Source organism: Cupressus sempervirens, chromosome 9 (genome assembly GCF_028749045.1).
Source record: "Cupressus sempervirens isolate cs-2001-9-10 chromosome 9, ASM2874904v1, whole genome shotgun sequence".
Classification (NCBI taxonomy): Eukaryota; Viridiplantae; Streptophyta; class Pinopsida; order Cupressales; family Cupressaceae; genus Cupressus; species Cupressus sempervirens.
Genome location: NC_143126.1, coordinates 31476382 through 31494906, shown reverse-complemented (window position 1 = coordinate 31494906; position 18525 = coordinate 31476382). Strand labels below are relative to the sequence as shown.

General features: G+C 37.7%; 1 protein-coding gene across 2 annotated transcripts in view; it reads left to right on the top strand.

The window, feature by feature from the left end:
* TRS120 (transport protein TRS120) overlaps positions 1–18525 on the top strand; it is a 129522-nt gene that overhangs the window by 58425 nt on the left and 52572 nt on the right. For both annotated transcript variants that reach the window (XM_089798904.1, XM_089798903.1), the window contains 4 exons: positions 6761–6967; positions 7161–7343; positions 7621–7703; positions 11276–11335. In XM_089798904.1, the coding sequence (XP_089655030.1) occupies positions 6761–6967; positions 7161–7343; positions 7621–7703; positions 11276–11335 (533 nt within the window). The remainder of the gene's footprint in view (positions 1–6760; positions 6968–7160; positions 7344–7620; positions 7704–11275; positions 11336–18525) is intronic.

Genomic DNA, 18525 nt, shown 5'->3' with positions numbered 1-18525 from the left:
CCCCATATCCACTGCTAAGCCGATCTTCTTGTGCCCATCTTGTGCTTCTTGCGAGATCATTGCCACCTGCTGCATCATTGTCAACACATACAGATTGCGTTCACAAGGAATTTTCTGATTTTCATCATTGACCACAGGAATGGACTTCCAATGAAAGAAACTATTGCCCACTCATGAGCTGGCGTTCAGAATTGATTCGATAATAATCCTTCTGCTGAAGGTTGACACATAATCTTTCAATGACTTGCTGTTACTAGGAATAATCTTTGTCGATTCACATATCTTGACAACTCTTTGTATACAAATGATAACTTAAAACATATGCATAAGGAGAACCGACAAAAGAATATGCAGAAGAGCCACGATAAAAAAAATATGACAAGGAGTTACACTAGCTCTGAATAAGGAAGTGGACTCATCGAATATGAGTGTCAACCAGCACAACAAAAAAAAATAGGAGACCTGACAGCACACATATAGGGGGTGAAATATAATCTCGCCTTTACAAAAAGAAGCCGCCGAAGGTGCTGAGGTGGAATCACGTCTTTGATATTGAACAATCTTCCACTAGCACAATCAACAAACATATCTCAACATGTCATTGTATAATGCTTGCGTCCATAGAAAAATAAGAGGGCAATCCTGTAGCTGCTGCATCTTATCCATATACTCTGTTGACTCCATCTTAAACTTCCGAGTCTACACTTCTGTGAAGTGTTGCAAAATATGATAAACACAGTAGCCCAAACACATGCATGCAAGAAGAAGCCGATTTTAAATCTGAAATAACCTGGTAGCAGATTTAAAGTCACCCAACATACACTTAACACAATTTATTACATTCATGCAACAAAAAGTGATATCAGAGGGAGAATAACCAATTTCCTTCTTTTGCTGTTATAAAAAAAACTAGGTTCTGATACCATGTTAATGTTTTAGCCCATATATTAGGTGAAAAGCAAAAAAGAAGAGAAAAAACAATACACAAAAGACTCAAAACATTTATCCTGGGAAAACCCTTTTACTTGAAGGGGAAAACCCACCCACACCACCAAAATATCTCTTTTATTGATAAAAAAAGTGTTCGAGTACGAGGCTTTCACTTAACCTTTTTTACAATATACCAAGCAATCACAAAAATAGATTAGATAAGACTCTTTATCTTTTACACGAAGGTCTCTTTGAGAACCAAAAATAAGATCCTTCATATTTCCACATATTCAACACTTAATATTTCCATATGCATGCCTCTTCGCATGACGTATGACACGTCTTTTTACATAATATTAACTTAAATATAATCACAAATATCTCTTTAAGCTGAAGATGACCATTACGGTCATAACAAAAACATATTTCTATCTTATAAAATCCAAGATAAAGATCTCTATCGTAGCTACAAACTTCAACACCAACTAGGATCAGATCCATCCCTTGGGGTAATTGATTTATGATTTGGCCCACAAGAGGTAGGAATGTCTAACAAGAGGTAGGAATGTCTAACCAGGACTAGATCCATCCCTTGGGGTATTTTGGTTTGGATTTTATCTCTGTCATAGGACTGCCACTTCTCATTACCCTTCTATGTAGGGTCAATTGTCAAAACCCTTGTCCATCTTGTGCTTTCTTGGTTTAGAAATTCATGAATCTCTCTTTTTGGAGTGTCATACATAAATGCAACATATCATGTTCTATGGGTTGTCATCTTATCTTTCAACTCTACCTTTGATATAGACTAAATCCTTGGATTATTTGAAAGGTTTTATATTGCCCTAATGGTCTTTATTCATTGTAATGACTGATGTTTCCTCCAAAGAAATAAAAGGATAAATGATTGATCTCCTTCAATTAGTTCTAAAACTCCTTATTAATATGCACAAAAAAATCGCTTCTTAAATCTGCTTATAATCTACTCAAGGTCTGTACATATTTGCCCTTAAGAACTACAACAAAACTCCTTCAAGATCTGATTAATGTTCTTAATTTTTTTCTTGCTGAAGAGGGTCTGATACAATCTGCTCAAAAAGCTGCTTATATCTCTTCAGAAGTCTGGAAAATGTCTGCAATTATTTGCTTTACAATCTGCTTATAAACTCTAATGTTTAATACTCATGAGGTGTGCTAAATCTGCTCAAAAAGTCTGAAATAACTTGATTATTAAACCATCAAAAATCTGCTCACAAGGTCTGCTCAGATCTTTCTAATCAGAATGATAATCAATTGAATTCATGATAAAATGGTCTCCATTAACTTTTTATTCATACCCTCAAAACGCTACTTGTAAACTTTGTTAGGTTGGCAGGAACGTTGCTCTGATACCACTATAATGTCCCTTTACGAGACCACCTTATACTTTTCCTTGAATTCACAAATCCAAAATGAAAAAGGAGCAAGATGTAGTTAGAGATGTAATTTTAACTTAAATCAGATGAGATAAGCTGGACAAATATCTGAAGTTTGATTTCTTATATCAGGTTGATCTCTTAGATTGATTTCCTTTATCAAACTGAATTCTTTTGCTAAGTCTGGTCTGGAAATTTGAATAATAGTCCTTTATTGTTACTTTTCCTTTTTTGCTTGGAATGAAATCTCCTTTGCACTCTATTGGTGAAATGATCACCACCTTTAATTAGAAACGAGTCACCACTTTTCATTATTTCCTTTGGGAATTATTTATCGTTCCCCAAATCCTTGGATGTACTCCCAAATGAAACATTCTCCTTTACTGTCTTCCAATGTGGGGGAGAGTAACAGCTTTTCATCATAGCTGCCCATTGAAACAGTCACAAGCCTTCATAATTGTTCCTCTTTGAAAGAGTCACAGACCATAATGACCACCTTTTCGAAGAGTGGCCCTTGTAACTTTTTCCCTTTGAATGAGTCACTTCCTCATTTTCTTCTTATTTTTTTTTCTCTTCTATTAATTTTTCTTTTCTTCACCCCTTCCCTTTCCATTCCCCCCCCCCAACTTCCCCCTTGAAAATGTTCTCTTCTCCCTTTTTATATCTCATGTTTGAGGGAGTTGCAACTTTTCATTTCATGCCTTTTGACTCTCCATTAATTTAACTAATTTTAATTATGTTATATTTTAAGTTATTATTTTCTTTATTTTAATTTGAATTATGTCTTTTATATTTTAATATTATTATTTATTATTAAGTCTTATTTCAAAAAGGGAAAATCATTCCTCTTGACTAGACACAATTGACCTTCTTTGGACTCTGATTGAGATTCTGGTTGGGATTTCAATTCTTCTTCCCTTTTTCATATGTAGCACCTGTCAAAAGATTCGATGACTTTGCTATCCTCAGGCTCACATGAGTATTTGTCGAAAATTCTAATAATCTCCTCATTTGTGGGTATAATATTTCCAGTCAAACTTAGATATCTTTGGAATATTAGAAGATCTTTACACCTTTGATATCTTTCATACCATCTCCTGATTTCAGAGGCCACAATTTTATTTTCCTTTTCTTCCATTCCCATGATTAATCTTAGCACCCCACAAGGCTGGCAGAATTCTGGCTCTGATTCCAGTATAGTATTCCCCAATTCCTAATAGGAATAGTTGGAAAGTTGTAAAATTTCCTCATAATAATTCAAGCTTGACAATATTTAAATCTGATTACTCAAAGATTGCATCTATGCATATAAGATGAATAGAGAAAAATCATGCATTGGAGAGCACATGTTTGATTCCAGCAAATATAAGTATCCTAAATTTTAATTACGAGCTTCATTGTTATAAGATATCGTTAATGTTTAGCGTTTCAGAATGTGCTAACATTAATAAATACAATGCTTTAGTTAATGAAAACCATTCACGAATGGTAGCCACTTTTGAGCTGATAATATAAGACGCGCTCAAGATGGAAGCTAAGGACAGGAAAGAGCGAAAATTGCAAATGCGTTGTGCCTGCATTGTCTATGCCTAGGTAGGATGATTACGACAATAACAACACAATTGCAATGAACTATTTGATGAAAACTTTGTCACTGCAACCTTAGAACTCTTTGATTATTAAATTGTCTGCTCCACCAATTTACACAAAAATTCCTGTCATAATAAACAAGGTCAGGACTCTATATTGTTTATCGCCAATCTTGATTGTGGCCCCAATAATATTAAGCTTGAATTACTCCTAGTGAATTGGCTCATTCAATGTGGCTGGTAGATACTAAAGCACAATCACAATATGAGCCCTTACTAGGTGGATGGTATACAAGATTTTTGATATTGAACGTGAGACACCAAAATAAACCTCAGTACGTGCAACTTTATTATATAAATTGCTAACTGATGTGTTCACTGCTTGAATTTAGAAATATTCGGCAATTTCAATTAAGCCTGAAATATAAAATGATATTTCTTTTAAATTGGCTCCTTAGCGATATTAAATCCTACAGGAAGTATATATATTCTCACATAGGCAAACTATTTAGAATATAACTTTATTTCTCAAATAAGAAATAAAAGCAATATCTTATTTTTGAAACAACCCTTTGGAAGAGTTAGGTTTTTGTCCAACCCTTTTGTCAAATTTAAATGTTTTTGTATCCAGAAATCATAATTTGTTTCTCAATTCCAAAGCACACCCAATACATCATTAGGAACCCCATTATAAAGATCTTTAGATGCTGATTTCGTCATTGATGTTGTATTGAACAAAGGAGATGAAAGCTCCTTATATAGATTTAATAAGGTGATGTTTTTGAAAGGAACAATCGTGAACTAAAGACAAAAATAGAAACTACTTAATTACTTACGACTAACTAAGATGATCATTAAAGAAAAATTACAATACTTTGATACCCTCCCTTAATGGTCATCATCGAACTACTCTACATAAGACTTAACATGTCTTGTGGCCATAAATTCTTCAGAACGTTCTGCTGCTGCTGAGATGCTTCTTGGATCTGCAGAATGTCAGTGACCAAGACTAGCTAAGAAAATAGAGATGGCTGTTCACCTCTCTAGAATGGCCTGCAACAAGGGCTTAATGATCACCTATAGGATTTGAGAATGAATTCTTTGATTTATTGAGGGCAATCTCACGCAAGGGTTGTATTTGTACTTCAAGGCTTTGTTTGAATATCAGCATATATTTTGATATCTGATAGTTGCAGGAAGTTTTACATTCTAAAGATTCAGTTTATTGTGGAAGTGTATTTTGTAACCATTGAAGCAACATTCTATAGTGGAAGAGCTTTTATTCATATTTGTACGTTATTCTTTGAAACTTCAGCACATCTATCAATTTTTTGCAATCCATGTTTACATTGTTCTAGTCAGTGTTGTTGTCAGAAATAATAAATATTAGAAACATTATTCATCCACTGTTTGTTCTCACCTTACCCTCACGAGATCAAGGTAATTAAGAAGTGGTGAATAATAATATCTACTCGGTACACTCTCACCTCACCCTTACAGGATCCTGGAGATTAGAAATCCATAAACGTTTAACACTAAGAATACTGTAAGACTAATTATGATCATGTATTTTTTCACAACAGAAGAACTTGGAATGAAACACTAATGGCTCTTTACATTATGGTGTAATCTATAAATGCAACAAGTTTGGATTTATAGAAAATACAACTCATTATCTAAATCATAGGTAAGGAAGTGTAATTCTCAAAGAATGACAGAACACTTCTTTATCCATATCATTGTTGAAAAACTTGGACTTGGCGATAACACTACTGATTAGAAAAATTTAAAAAACCATGACTCCGGGTAAACTTTTCTAACATTAAAAGCACATACATTTCTAAATTTATTCCTCAAATACATGCATACTACTGAATTTGAGGAAAGCAATACCAATTTGCTTCAAATAAACACTATTTCCTGGTTTCCATGTCTTGATTGCATTCTGTGTGTATAAGAGGACATCTGCATCGTGTACAAGCATTGGTTTTGGGCAGCAGAAATGCTTTCTTTATTTCTTGTTGGAATTGTTTGTGCTTCTTCTTTACTTGGTCACTGCCTCCTCTTGGACTTGAGTACCTCGGCAAAATAAGTGATATCTAATCACGAGAGTTCAGTCTTGATATAATTTTTGTGCCTAATAACCCTTGTCATTTTGAATGCTAGCTTTTAACAAGTTCTCTCTTCTCTGGGCTTGAGCATGACCTACATTTTTGTCTTCTCTTGCTCTCATTTTTTTCGCATTTTTCTGCGTCTTGACAACTAAATTGATTATACCCATGTTTGATGTTTTTAATTTTTCAATCAAAGTATTATTATGCAGGTCAAGGTGAGTTTCATTCCTAATTAGGAGTTTTGTTGAGTCATAGGCAAGCTTATTTCAGTAATTTTGGGCTAAGTTATGTCAATTCACAAATTTTTCATGAGTTTTTGGCTTATGATCCAAGAGGGTGAGATTTTGTGCTCCCAAAAAGAAAAAACTCAACATGTTTAAGTTTAACCTAAGCTGTAATAAGTGTTTTTGAGCAATACACATTAAGTTATTAACACGTATACAAGAACATTCACTTCCATCCAGCCACTACTTTTGCTATATTAAAATTGGCTAATGGGTTTTGCTGAGAGATTTCGGGTGATGAAGGCTTAGAAGATAATGGTATTGGCTCCACTGTAGAGTCCTTTCTTTTTTTAGTATATTTGGAACTGGCACAATTTGTATATTTTCTTTCTTATCTCACATTGAAGTTAGTATGATGAACTCACAGCTATGTGTACTTTGATGTCCAAAGTAGGTGTTTAGTAATGGACTTATGTTTGTTCACTATGCAGCTTGAGGAGGATGACAAAAAGCGGCAGCATTTAATTATGTTCCCACCTGCAGACTGGCAAGCATTAGAATTTCACATGCAAACACTGATACAGGATATTGCAGCAGCATTATTGATGGAGTTTGAAAAATGGGTCCTCCATGCGGAATCTACTGGAACCATCCTCAAGACTCCATTAGATTCTCAAGCAAGTTTAAGCTCAGAAGAGGTTTGTGTTGCATAACTGTTCGAGCAAATGTGTATGTTTCTAGGTGAATCTAAAAATGAAATTAAGAACCTAACAAATAGTTTGGAAAAAATTGGAGGAATGATTCATGATATGAATCTGCAATGACATTTGTTATTGTATTTGTTGGTTTAAATATTGCAAAGATATGCTGAAGGATGTTGACTTAACACAGGTGATTAAAGCAAAGAAAAGAAGGCTTGGACGTGCCCAAAAGACAATTGGGGACTTTTGCCTTTTGGCAGGTTCGCCTGTAGATGCAAATGCCCATTACTCAACAGCAATAGAACTTGCCCGATTAACAGGAGATGTATTTTGGCATGCTGGGGCCATAGAAGGCAGTGTGTGCGCTTTAGTGGTATGTTGATCATAGACATCCACGCTAAATTAGAATCTGTATAAAAGAAACTTCTCTTTGACATCTGATGTCTTTTATATTGTCTTTTTGATCCCTGTCAAGTACTATATTTCAGGTTCTCAACTCTTAAATAGCCTCCTTTTATTTCATCTTTAATATCAAATATATTAATTTACTTTGTTTCCACCTTAATTGTAATAATAAACTATCCGTAATTGTTGAGGAATCCTTTATTCTTGAAGTTGATGTCAACTTTGTAAGTCTTTCACATGTCTAGATAGATCGGATGGGGCAGAAAGATCAAATGTTGGAAGAGGAAGTAAAGTACCGGTATTATGAAGTGATTCAACTTTATCGAAGGTAAGTTTATGGCAGCTCTGGTTTTGTTTTAGTTTACACAAATGTGTTGTGTTTAAGATTTAAAAAATAATAGTAGTTCGAGTGAGTAAAATAATTTCTAGCTGTGTACCTTTTTGTTTTTGTATCTGTTTGCACTGATATATAATTGCTGCTTCTAGCACACCACAATTGTGTTGGTCATTGAGGTATGATTTTAATTTTTATATAATCTTGTTGCAAGTGCAACTGTTAGATATCATAAATTGATTGTAGTTATTTAAAGCCAACTAAGTTGATCTTGGAAAAAATGTGATAAATCATGAATTGGCTGGCCACAAATTCACATTAAAAAGTTGTCATGTTAACAAAACCTTGCAGCTTCTGGTTTTAACAGTAAAATAATGCAATGTTATCATTATTGATCACAATAAAAGTGCCTAAACTTGCCCCCAGACCAGTGAAATTGCAATTTTGACCCTGTTTTCATGTAAAGCCTTCTTTTTTTCTTGCGCTTTTTGTTGGCTGCATCATTTTTTTGCGGAAACCCTAACCTAATACATGTTTTCAACTGATTAAACCATAACTGCTGAAAAGTTCTTTTATCTTTTGGTTTGCCAATCTGTTGCTGAGAATGATTTTTGCTACTTGATTCAAAGCACGCCCTGCTTTCTTATACAACTTTGGCCATTATAAAGTTTATTTTTTTCATTACAAAGTTACTTTCTTGATAGAACATATCAGATAACCTATCTTTTATTTTTAATTAATTATTGAGGGTTGCAGTGGGCCTATCCTTAAATTGTAGAAAAATCATAAGTTGGCTACAAAAACTGAACAATCTTAATGTTCAAATTGAGATTAGGCATTGCCAAATACTAAGAATAATAAATTATAAAACCAAGCCAGTTCAAACAAGCAGAGAACAGGATCATGAAAGTTGGGAAGAAAGCCTCTAACCTACCATAAAAATACCCTCATTCCTGATTGAAGAACCAGAATTCAAATGCATGCAGGGTGGCACCAACTTTCCTCCTCAGAAATCTGTTTGTTCTTTTGTGTGCCGATTCACCCATTACCTGGTTTCTGCAGGAACTGTCATCTCTGTCATTGCTGACTGAGCTTGTGCTTTCCAGATCATGGTAACTTAATTTGTTGGACTGTCAGTCATTTTTGTTCCAGAAGGGAGAAGGGACTGGGATATTGCTTGCATGAGCTAAACTCACACTGGGAAGAATCTTTCACCACCCTCTTTTTAACTTTAGATCTTAAAATCATCTGGGAAGAGGCTCTTTCTGTCGATTCATCTTTTCTGGCTGCAACTTTAGCTCAGAGACCTATCTTGGAAGATACAATCTTCACATCTTTCTCTATGCCTCAACACCCTCAACAAAGAGGTATTCCTTTTTCAGAGATAGATTGATCAAGCCTTTTAAATTCTTCAAAAATTTCATTACATTTAACATTGTTGGACAAAGACAACTATCAGCTTTTAACACACCCTTTTAATAAATTAAAAAAAAAAACCTTTACTGCCCCTCAACTATCAAGGCTCAACAATGCTGTCTTCTATGTAGCTTGAGGTATCAAAGGCAAATCTGAGAAGACCTCCTTGCCAAAAGAAGTACTGTTTGAGAAACTACCACACACTACTACTTGCCACAAACTATACTGTTTTTATCTAGATTCAATTCTTCTTCCATGTGTGCCTTTTGTAACATCCCTTCCTTACACTGATTAGCAGAGGGCAGATGGTGGACCTATTATTTGAGTTCCTGTAGGTCAACAGTATGGATAGGGGACTCAGTCAATGGTTTATGGAGCTTTGCAGGGGCTTTGTGAACCATTTTGAGCAGTTTTGGACACTTTCCTTGATTCTAGGAGAGATCCCTATTTTTTTAGGGATTGACTGAGAGTTGACTGAAACACATCAGAGGACCTCCACGGTCATTCTTGAGACATAGGTTGCAATTTTACTTTTTAGGGAGGATTTCTATTTTTTAGGAGGGATTGTCAGTTGACCTGCAAGACTCAGGTATCATCCATGATTAGGTGGCTTTAGTCAGATTCCAGTTCTGAGTCCAGATGAACATTTTATGAATAAATTGGGAAATATTTAAATATTCTCTAAGTTAGATTTAAGTAAATAATAATAAAGTGAATTATTATAATCACTTTATACAATAATAAGTTATAAGACCTTGGCTCATTCCCCTAGGAGTGATGATTATAAGTTGCTTTTAAAATGAGGCCACTTTTATGATAGTAAATAAGACCTCCTAATTTGAACCCCTTGTGGGGAATTTAAATAAAATAAAGGTTTGCTAAGTTCTTTAAAATAAATAAAAGGGAAACTATAAGAAGTTCAATTGAGACGGGGGCAGAGGGAAAAGGAGAAAAAGTGGATTTGGGCCTCATTTTGTAATAAGCAGATCCATGTAGCAATAATAAAAGAAACTAAATATATGATCTAGGAAATAAATGAAAGATTTCTATCACAATGGTTCTAATATCTGAGTAACAATGGTACAATTTTTTTTAAAGAACAGCTAAAATTAGTTGAACTTTTAATTGTAGGAAAAAACCTTAGTAGCCAGATTCGTTCCGGATAGGATCCAGAACCGGATCCGTGCTTGGATCCTTGGATCCAGATCCGGATTTGTGCTTGGATCCTTGAGGATCCGAGCAGGATCCTTGATTCTGCCTATGGATCCTGCTGCAGATCCTCAAGGATCCACTGGCAGAGTCAAGGATCTTGCCCGGATCCTCAAGGATCCAAGCCTCAGCCTGAGGATCCAGCACTAATCCGTGGCAATACAAGGCACAAAAACATAAAATCATGAATGTGAATTTGCTGATTTTCTTTATAATCGTGAAAATAGATCAATTATCAAGCATACTAGATTCATAGATGCATACTAGAACCATAGATTCATACTATGAAATGATTTAGTTTTAGAATTATGCATATTTCTCTTATTTTTTAGTATATATAAATTTATAATGCATAAATGGGCGTGCGCACACACACACACGAATCCTCCATGAATCATTATTGGGGAAAAAAATCCCAAATTGGATTCGTTTCACGAATCGGCAACTAAGGAAAAAACATAATTGAAATACAGGATTGAAGTACAAATTTGAAACCATGACTATGATGCATGAAATGGAGCAATTATAACTGAATTACAAGATAGGGATTAGGGTTTCTTACTGTGTCCAAGTACTTGAGTTTCCTTTTTATCCCATGAATCTTGGGAGGGAAAACATCACCAGAGCGTTTTTATTCAGATCAGCAATGTGCTGAATAAAAGGCACGAGAAGTGACTATGGTTAGGTAGTCACCAAAAATCGGTCCCAAAATATAAATTCAACTTTCAAGTGAAGGAAAAAGATATCAATTTTTTTTGAGGTAAGTCGTGATATGCTAGTTTGCTTTTGGGGAATTGTGATAGCAACATTTTATCACCTTTCAGTCTGCTATATCATGATTTTTCCAATTTATACAATCATAATACATCTTGAAGTCATGATATGTTTTCAGCCTGCAAATAAGTAATCATTGTTTATGTTCCAATTTCTTGTTTTTACAGGGTATCAACAATCAGTTTTGAACTTGAAGCCACCTTAAAACTGGCACGGTTTCTCTGCAGGTAGGTGCTTTAGCCCACAAGTTTTGTTGCTTTCATCTTTTTGCTCTCCTTTCCATTTTCCTACTAAAATATAGTAGATTGGTATCTACTATTTTTAAAAATAGAGAGTCAGGTTGGCTGATATACAGCAAAAGTTGCTAGAGATTCTGATTTTTAACCCTACAATTTCTTTTGTTGTTTCTATAAATAAGATTTTCCTCAAATGTTTTTTAATTTTGGGCAATGTAATTAGCTATAACGGTTTGTAAATTTCATTTTTTATTTATTTCATAGCATGTGCCTAGTCAAGTATTTTATTTCTAGTATCTATTTTCTAGCATTGATTAAGAATACGTATTGTGCTAAATGCTCCAACTGAGAGAAACACAGTCATGCCTCTTCTTTCACATAATCAACCCTTCCCACTCCCCATAGGATCCATGGATATAATTTACAATGATTTTGTGGAACTTGCAACGACATAAATAGAATTTAATCTCCCTACCACTTAATTTGTTAGTGTTCATGATGTATGACCCCTCGTGGGCTTAAAAATATCTCTTTGCATCTTAGAGACAGACATTTCTCTGCAGATTTTAAAATGTCTTGACCACTCCAAAGTGCCATCTACTTTGGATTCACATTATTTGGATTTGAGGAGATATTATTACAAGGTAATTGGTAAATACTTGCTTGATATTAACAGAGACCAAGAGGTCAATTTATACAAAAGAATAAAGCGAAAAGAATAGAAATATTCTATTCTAACAAATAAAACTAAAAAAACGAAAGCTAACTAAAGCTAACTCAATATTTACAATAGATAACCATTAACTAATAATAGACGTCTTATCTATTATTGTAATACCCTTCCTTAATGGTTAATCTATCTAACACACCAAGCTGTCCTCTGAATTTGACAAACTTATCAGGACCAAAAGGCTTGGTGAGAATGTCTGCAGTCTAATCTGTGGTAGGAACATACTGCAGATCTATAGTCCCGTCTTCAACTAGCTGTCGTATGTAATGACAATGAACATCCACATGCTTGGTTTGTTCATGGAAGACTGGATTCCGTGCTAACTTGATAACGCCTTCGTTATCAACAAACAAAGTAGTCGGTCCTGCTGGTGACATCTGCATATCCCCAAGCATCCGACGAAGCCAGACAGCTTCACATCCTGCCTTAACAGTCCCTCTGTATTCAGCCTCTGTAGAAGAGAGAGAAACTGCCTGCTGCTTCTTGCTGGTCCATGTGATTGCACCGGATCCCAAACTGAACACATATCCAGATGTTGACTTTTTATCATCAATAGAGCCTGCCCAATCTGAATTTGTGAACCCACTGAGTTTAGGATTAGAACTTCGAGAATATAGAAGTCCATAATCAGAAGTGCCCTTCACATAACGAAGCACATGCTTTGCTACCATCCAATGATCAGCCTTAGGAGCTGTCATAAACCGTGAAATATAGCTGACTGCGAAGCTGATATCAAGCCTAGTAGCAGATAGGTAGATGAGGCTGCCTACTAGTTGCCTATACGTAGTATCATCAACGGAAGGAGAATTAGACTTGGCTGATAACTTGAGACCTTTCTCCATAGGTGTAGATGCAGGTTTGCAATCCTGCATTCGGAATTTGTCTAACAAGGCCCTGACATATTTGGACTGAGAGATGAATATACCAGAAGACTGTTGCCAAACTTCAACACCTAAGCAATAATGCATGAGCCCAAGGTCAGTCATATCAAAAGACTGGCATAAGTGTTGTTTGATTCCCTGGATCAAAGATGCCGAACTGCCAGTGATGATCAGATCATCCACATAGATAACCAGAAGGATGATGTCACTGTCAGTAGTCTTGATGTACAGATTTGAGTCTGAAGAACTCCTCTTGAAGCCTTGATCACTGAGGTACGTATCAATCTTGATGTACCATGCCCAAGGGGCCTGCTTCAAACCATAGAGAGCTTTTACCAATTTGAGAACCTGATGGTCTTTACCAGCAACCTTGAAACCAGGAGGCTGCGTCATGTAGACCTCTTCATGGAGATCACCATTCGGGAAAGCACTCTTTACGTCCATCTGATGGACCTTCCAGCCAAACTGTGCTGCCATGGCTAGGACTAATCTGATGGTGCTCATCTTTGCGGTAGGAGCAAAGGTCTCTTCATAATCAATGCCCTGACACTGAGAAAAGCCCTTTGCCACTAAACGAGCTTTGTACTTATCCAAAGTACCATCTGATTTGTATTTGATTTTGTAGACCCATTTGCAGCTAATGGGTTTCTTCCCTGGGGGAAGATCAGAAAGGACCCAAGTGTTGTTCTTCAGCAGGCTCTGGTGTTCAGATTGCATGGCCTGTTCCCACTCTGAAATTCCTTTAGCCTCGGAATATGTTTGAGGTTCAAACACACCGTGAATGTTGGCCATAAGAGCAAAGTTAACAGAATCTGTAGTTTTGCTCTTTTTTCGAGCAGTTCTCCCATCAATGAGCTCATCATCATGAAGATCAGCAAGTGTCTTAGCCCACCACTTAGGCCGGAGAGGAGAATGACCAACAGTAGTACTAGGAGATGCTTGATCAGCTGGATCCTCATCAGAAGAATCTGGATCAAACTCAGGTGAAGCATCTTCAAAACGAGGTGATCCTGCAGGAGAAGCCGGAGGTGTCTGTACAGGTATCACTGGCATGACTGGAGCTGCAGGAGCTACTGGAGCCCTGCCATCAGGTGGACCTAATGGAAGCCGAACTCCCAAATCATGAACCTGCATAGGTTGGTCTGCTGGATCAGGAACAGGAGAAACAGGCATGAATGGTCCTCGCTGCTCATCAAAGACTACATCGTGGCTGTATATGAGACGAGATGTCTCAACATCAATAAGGCGGTAGGCTTTGTGAAGACTGCTATATCCAGCAAGCATCAGTTTCTGACTCTTGGCATCCAACTTGGTGCGTGAAGCATCAGGAATCTAAACAAAAGCAAGAGAGCCAAAAACCTTCAGGTGACTGATTCTGGGCTTGCGACCTGACCAGGCCTCTTCCGGAGTTTTACCTTTGACTGCCACTGTGGGTGACCGGTTCAACAGATAAACTGCAGTGTTAACTGCTTCTGCCCAAAAATGCTTCGGAACATGTCTGTGTTCGAGCATGGAACGAGCCATCTCGGTGATTGTCCTGTTCCGACATTCAACTACACTGTTCTGTTGTGGCATGTGGGGTGTGGTGAACTGGCGTTGGATGCCATGTGTATCCAAGAAGCTGGAGAAAACATTAGAACAAAATTCCCCCCCATTGTCTGATCTAAGAGTAATAATAGATTTCCTAGACTCTTTTTCAACTAAGGGTTTAAACTTCTGAAATACAGTAAATGCATCGGATTTCTTTTTAAGAAAATACACCCACATTTTTCTACTGAAATCATCTACAAACAATAGAAAATACCTGTACCCAAGAACAGAAGGAGTGGCCATAGGGCCGCATATATCAGCATGAACAAGCTGAAGTACTTGAGAAGCTCGCCAAGAATCGCCACTGGGGAAAGGTGTGCGATGTTGCTTCCCAGCCTGACATGCGTCACAAACTCCAAGGTGTTGAGTTTGAATCTCTAGCAAACCAAGAACAAGCTCATCCTGAGCAAGTTGTGAGAGATAATGCACATTTAAGTGCCCATATCACTGATGCCAAAGTGTGCTGATGGAAGATCGCCGAGCAGCCATAGCTAAGTCCTGAGAATCACCAGAATCAGTAAGTCTGAAAAGACCATGATCCTCAAGACCAACTGCAACAGTAGACTTAGTCGCCCGATCAGTGATGGTGCACTGATGTGAACTGAAGGTGACTGCCAAGTGTGGAGAATGTCGCAACAACTGACTTGTTGATGCGAGTTTTGTGTCACTACATAACATATTAGTAATTGGATGCTTGATATAGAATATCAAATACACAATTCCTCTCTTGAAAAGTTATCTCTCATGGGACATGAGTATAACTCCAATGTTCCTTACACCGTTGGATACTCGCTCAGTTTTATCAATGTGATTTGCTGGTAATCACGTAGGCGGCCTTACGTTTTCTTGTTTGAGAAAAATTTGGATCTTGGTGAGAAAATGGAGATGGTGGTTTGGTGTGAATGCTAGATGATGTTGATAGCGCGATGATGGCAATGTAGGGTGAATGGCGATGGAAGGTGAGAATGCCGATGTTTTGGTTTACTTCTCTAACTAACCTCTTCTAAGCATGAAATTTGGCTGCTCAACTACTCCTACTCCTAAGAATGGAAGGTTAGCAGATGGACGGGAATCGAATCTAATGAAGGCTAACCAGCGGCCCTACCTCCATAGATGCAACGCTTCAAAGGAAAGTAAACTAGATCACCACACAAAGCCTCCCAACCAGCCGCTAGGATGCTAGTGGCCTAGTGTTGACCCCTATCAAACATCTACCAAAGCTACCATGCAACTATCCATTTTATTTTACTCTTACTCTAACAACTTGAAATGAAATTGCTTCAACTTGAAAAGAAAATTTAACTATGTGGAAGTAGAAAACATGCAATAACACCCAATGTTCTTAGTCAACATGCAATGAAAAAGAGAGCACTTCGGTATTATTTTCGCAACAATTTCTCCAACCCCTCCCCTTTACAAATGAGAGCCAATGGCCTTATATAGAGGTCCAAAATACAATGGACGGTAGAGATCAAAACAAGATCGACGATCCAGATTGGATCCAAAAACCCTAATTAGGGTTGCCACCCCATCGGCCAATGAGAAGATGCCACCTCATCAATGGACCAATGAAAAAAGTGCAAAAGTGGCAACCAATGAGAAGGCACCAAAATGGTGGCCAATCAGAAACAAACACTTGTCCTATTCTAGAAGAAAGAGAAAGTTGCCACCTGGGCTTACATAAGATGATCTTTTAATATAATTCTTCCTTTTTCTTTTGTTCTTTTAGCTAAGGCAATGAACTTAGCTAGCCTTTCGTTAACTTCTTCCATAGGAGGACAAGGTGTGTGCTTCGCTCGGAGTTCTGCTGACTTTGCCACGCTGTTTGCTGCTTGTAGTATCCTTTCGTGATCCTTCTCATATTCCTTTGCAAACCCAATAAAAGCATTGAGTGAGGAAAGGGTGTTCAGATGTTTCCTTTTGACGGCGGCCTTTCCTAACTCATCCAATCTCGATCCAAATCCTGTCTCACTGACATCCTCCTTTCTAATACCCTCAAAATCAAGCGCCACCCCAACGTCGCTCATCATGGTCAAAATGGAAGTGTCGACGCTTGGGCCGTGTTGTGCAATCTCATCATGAATTTCTTCAAGTGTTCTGAATCTGGTAGTCAATGCGACATACCAAGATTCAACTATGCTCACTGTAGCCACTTGATTCCGAATCAGAGCTCACCTCCACTGCGGCCCCTTTATCACTCGAATTGACCTCTTGGCTTCTAGCCTTAGTTATACTCTCCCTTGACGGCGCTGCCCGCTGTCTCTTGGCTGGAGGTTCCGAACGTTCTTGGCTTTTCTCTACCTCCAAAGCCCTCTTCTTGCTATTTCTAACTGTCTCCGATTGCCGGCCACTTCCTTCACCCTTCTGTCCGATTGATTCTACTAGACCTTCCTTCGGTTTCATCATCTCATAAGTAAGGAGAACCTTTTGTCTTTGTAGCTTTCTCAACTTGGCATTATACCACGACTCGGTATGCAAATCTACTGTCCTTGTGACTGCCTCCAAGGAAGGATCCTGATGATCGTCCCAATCCACTGGATTCAACTCTGTTCCAACTACTGTCTTATAGTCTTCTCTCAACACACTACGATCATCCTCCAATTGATCGGGAATATCAAGGCCTCTCCATCTGATATCTCTCATCATGTTCACCGACAATCTCGAGAAAGCTAGCTTTCTCACGTGAAAATCATCCTTTGCATTGGCCCAAAAGTCCTCTATAGTGGGAACATGCTTAAATTCGCTTCCATGAGATGCCTTGATAAGACCAACAGGGTCGAATCCTTGCCTTGCTCTGTACCATCCTAGATGATACCACTCCAATTCCTTTTCCGCAGCCTCAAAGGTGGCCCGATTTGGGCAACTATCATTGCCAATTATAATTGAGAAGGAAACGCCTGTTTTCCCCTCATTCCTCATTACTCTATCATAGTGCTCAAGCTGCCTAGCCAATTCCATCAAAACTACCTTGTCGGGCGGGTATCTTGGAAGCCTCTTAGGACAAACTGTACTTCCTGCCACTCTAATGTATGTGAATTGCGGGAATTGGATGAACCAACTCCCAAACTTCTTAATCCTTGCTTCTGCTTCCGATGAAAGTCTCTTAGCAGGTGCCCCTTGTAATACCCTTACTGTCTTCATGGCGAATGCATCGCAAAACATCTTGTAATCCTTGTTATTGTGCAAATGAAGCTGCGGATAGCATTCATGCACCAAATATTGCCCCGGCCCATTACCAATCTCTCCTAAGGCCCTAAGTCCCGGACTCTCATACAATCTAGCAATTAAGTAAAACAGATAGGATCCCATGTAGAATTGCCTTTGGTTTTGAACTGTTCTAAGTTGCAACTCTAAATTTTCACTTATGATCCTAGCCCAATCAAATTTTCCTTTTCCCTTTTCAATTTCATCAATGAAGAAGTACATCTAGTTTTCGAATTGCATAGCTTGAGCTAGGCCCATGATCCGGCTGAGAAGAACAATGAGATCGCCATATTCCGGCTTGAAATTTGCCACTGTAAGCCTTGTTGATTTGTTAACTCCTTTCCTTCCTTCGTGTATCCAATTCCGCTTTAGATGTGAGAAGTAGGCCTCTTGGTTACCTTGAAATGATTTGGCCGCCTGATCCACCATTACAACTGTCATGCCCTTGCTCTGGGGAATATTAAATGTCTCTTCAATTGCTTGTTCGCCAATGTTGGCCAACACTCTCTTCCCTTCGCCAAAAATGATGGATTTACTGTCTAGATCAAATCTGGATGCACACTCCATAATCAATTCCGGACAAGGCAAAGTAGGAGGAAAAGCTGCCGCATGTACAATTCCGCTCTTGTATATCCTCTTTGCCAAGGGGGATTGTCCTTCCTTTAGTCTGTCCCTCATCCGTATCATGTCCACTGTAGCGATATTAGTATCGGTTATTTTCTTCATTTTCGAGAAGAAGGAAGTTTTGGGCATCATATCCTCTTTGTCTTTCTTAG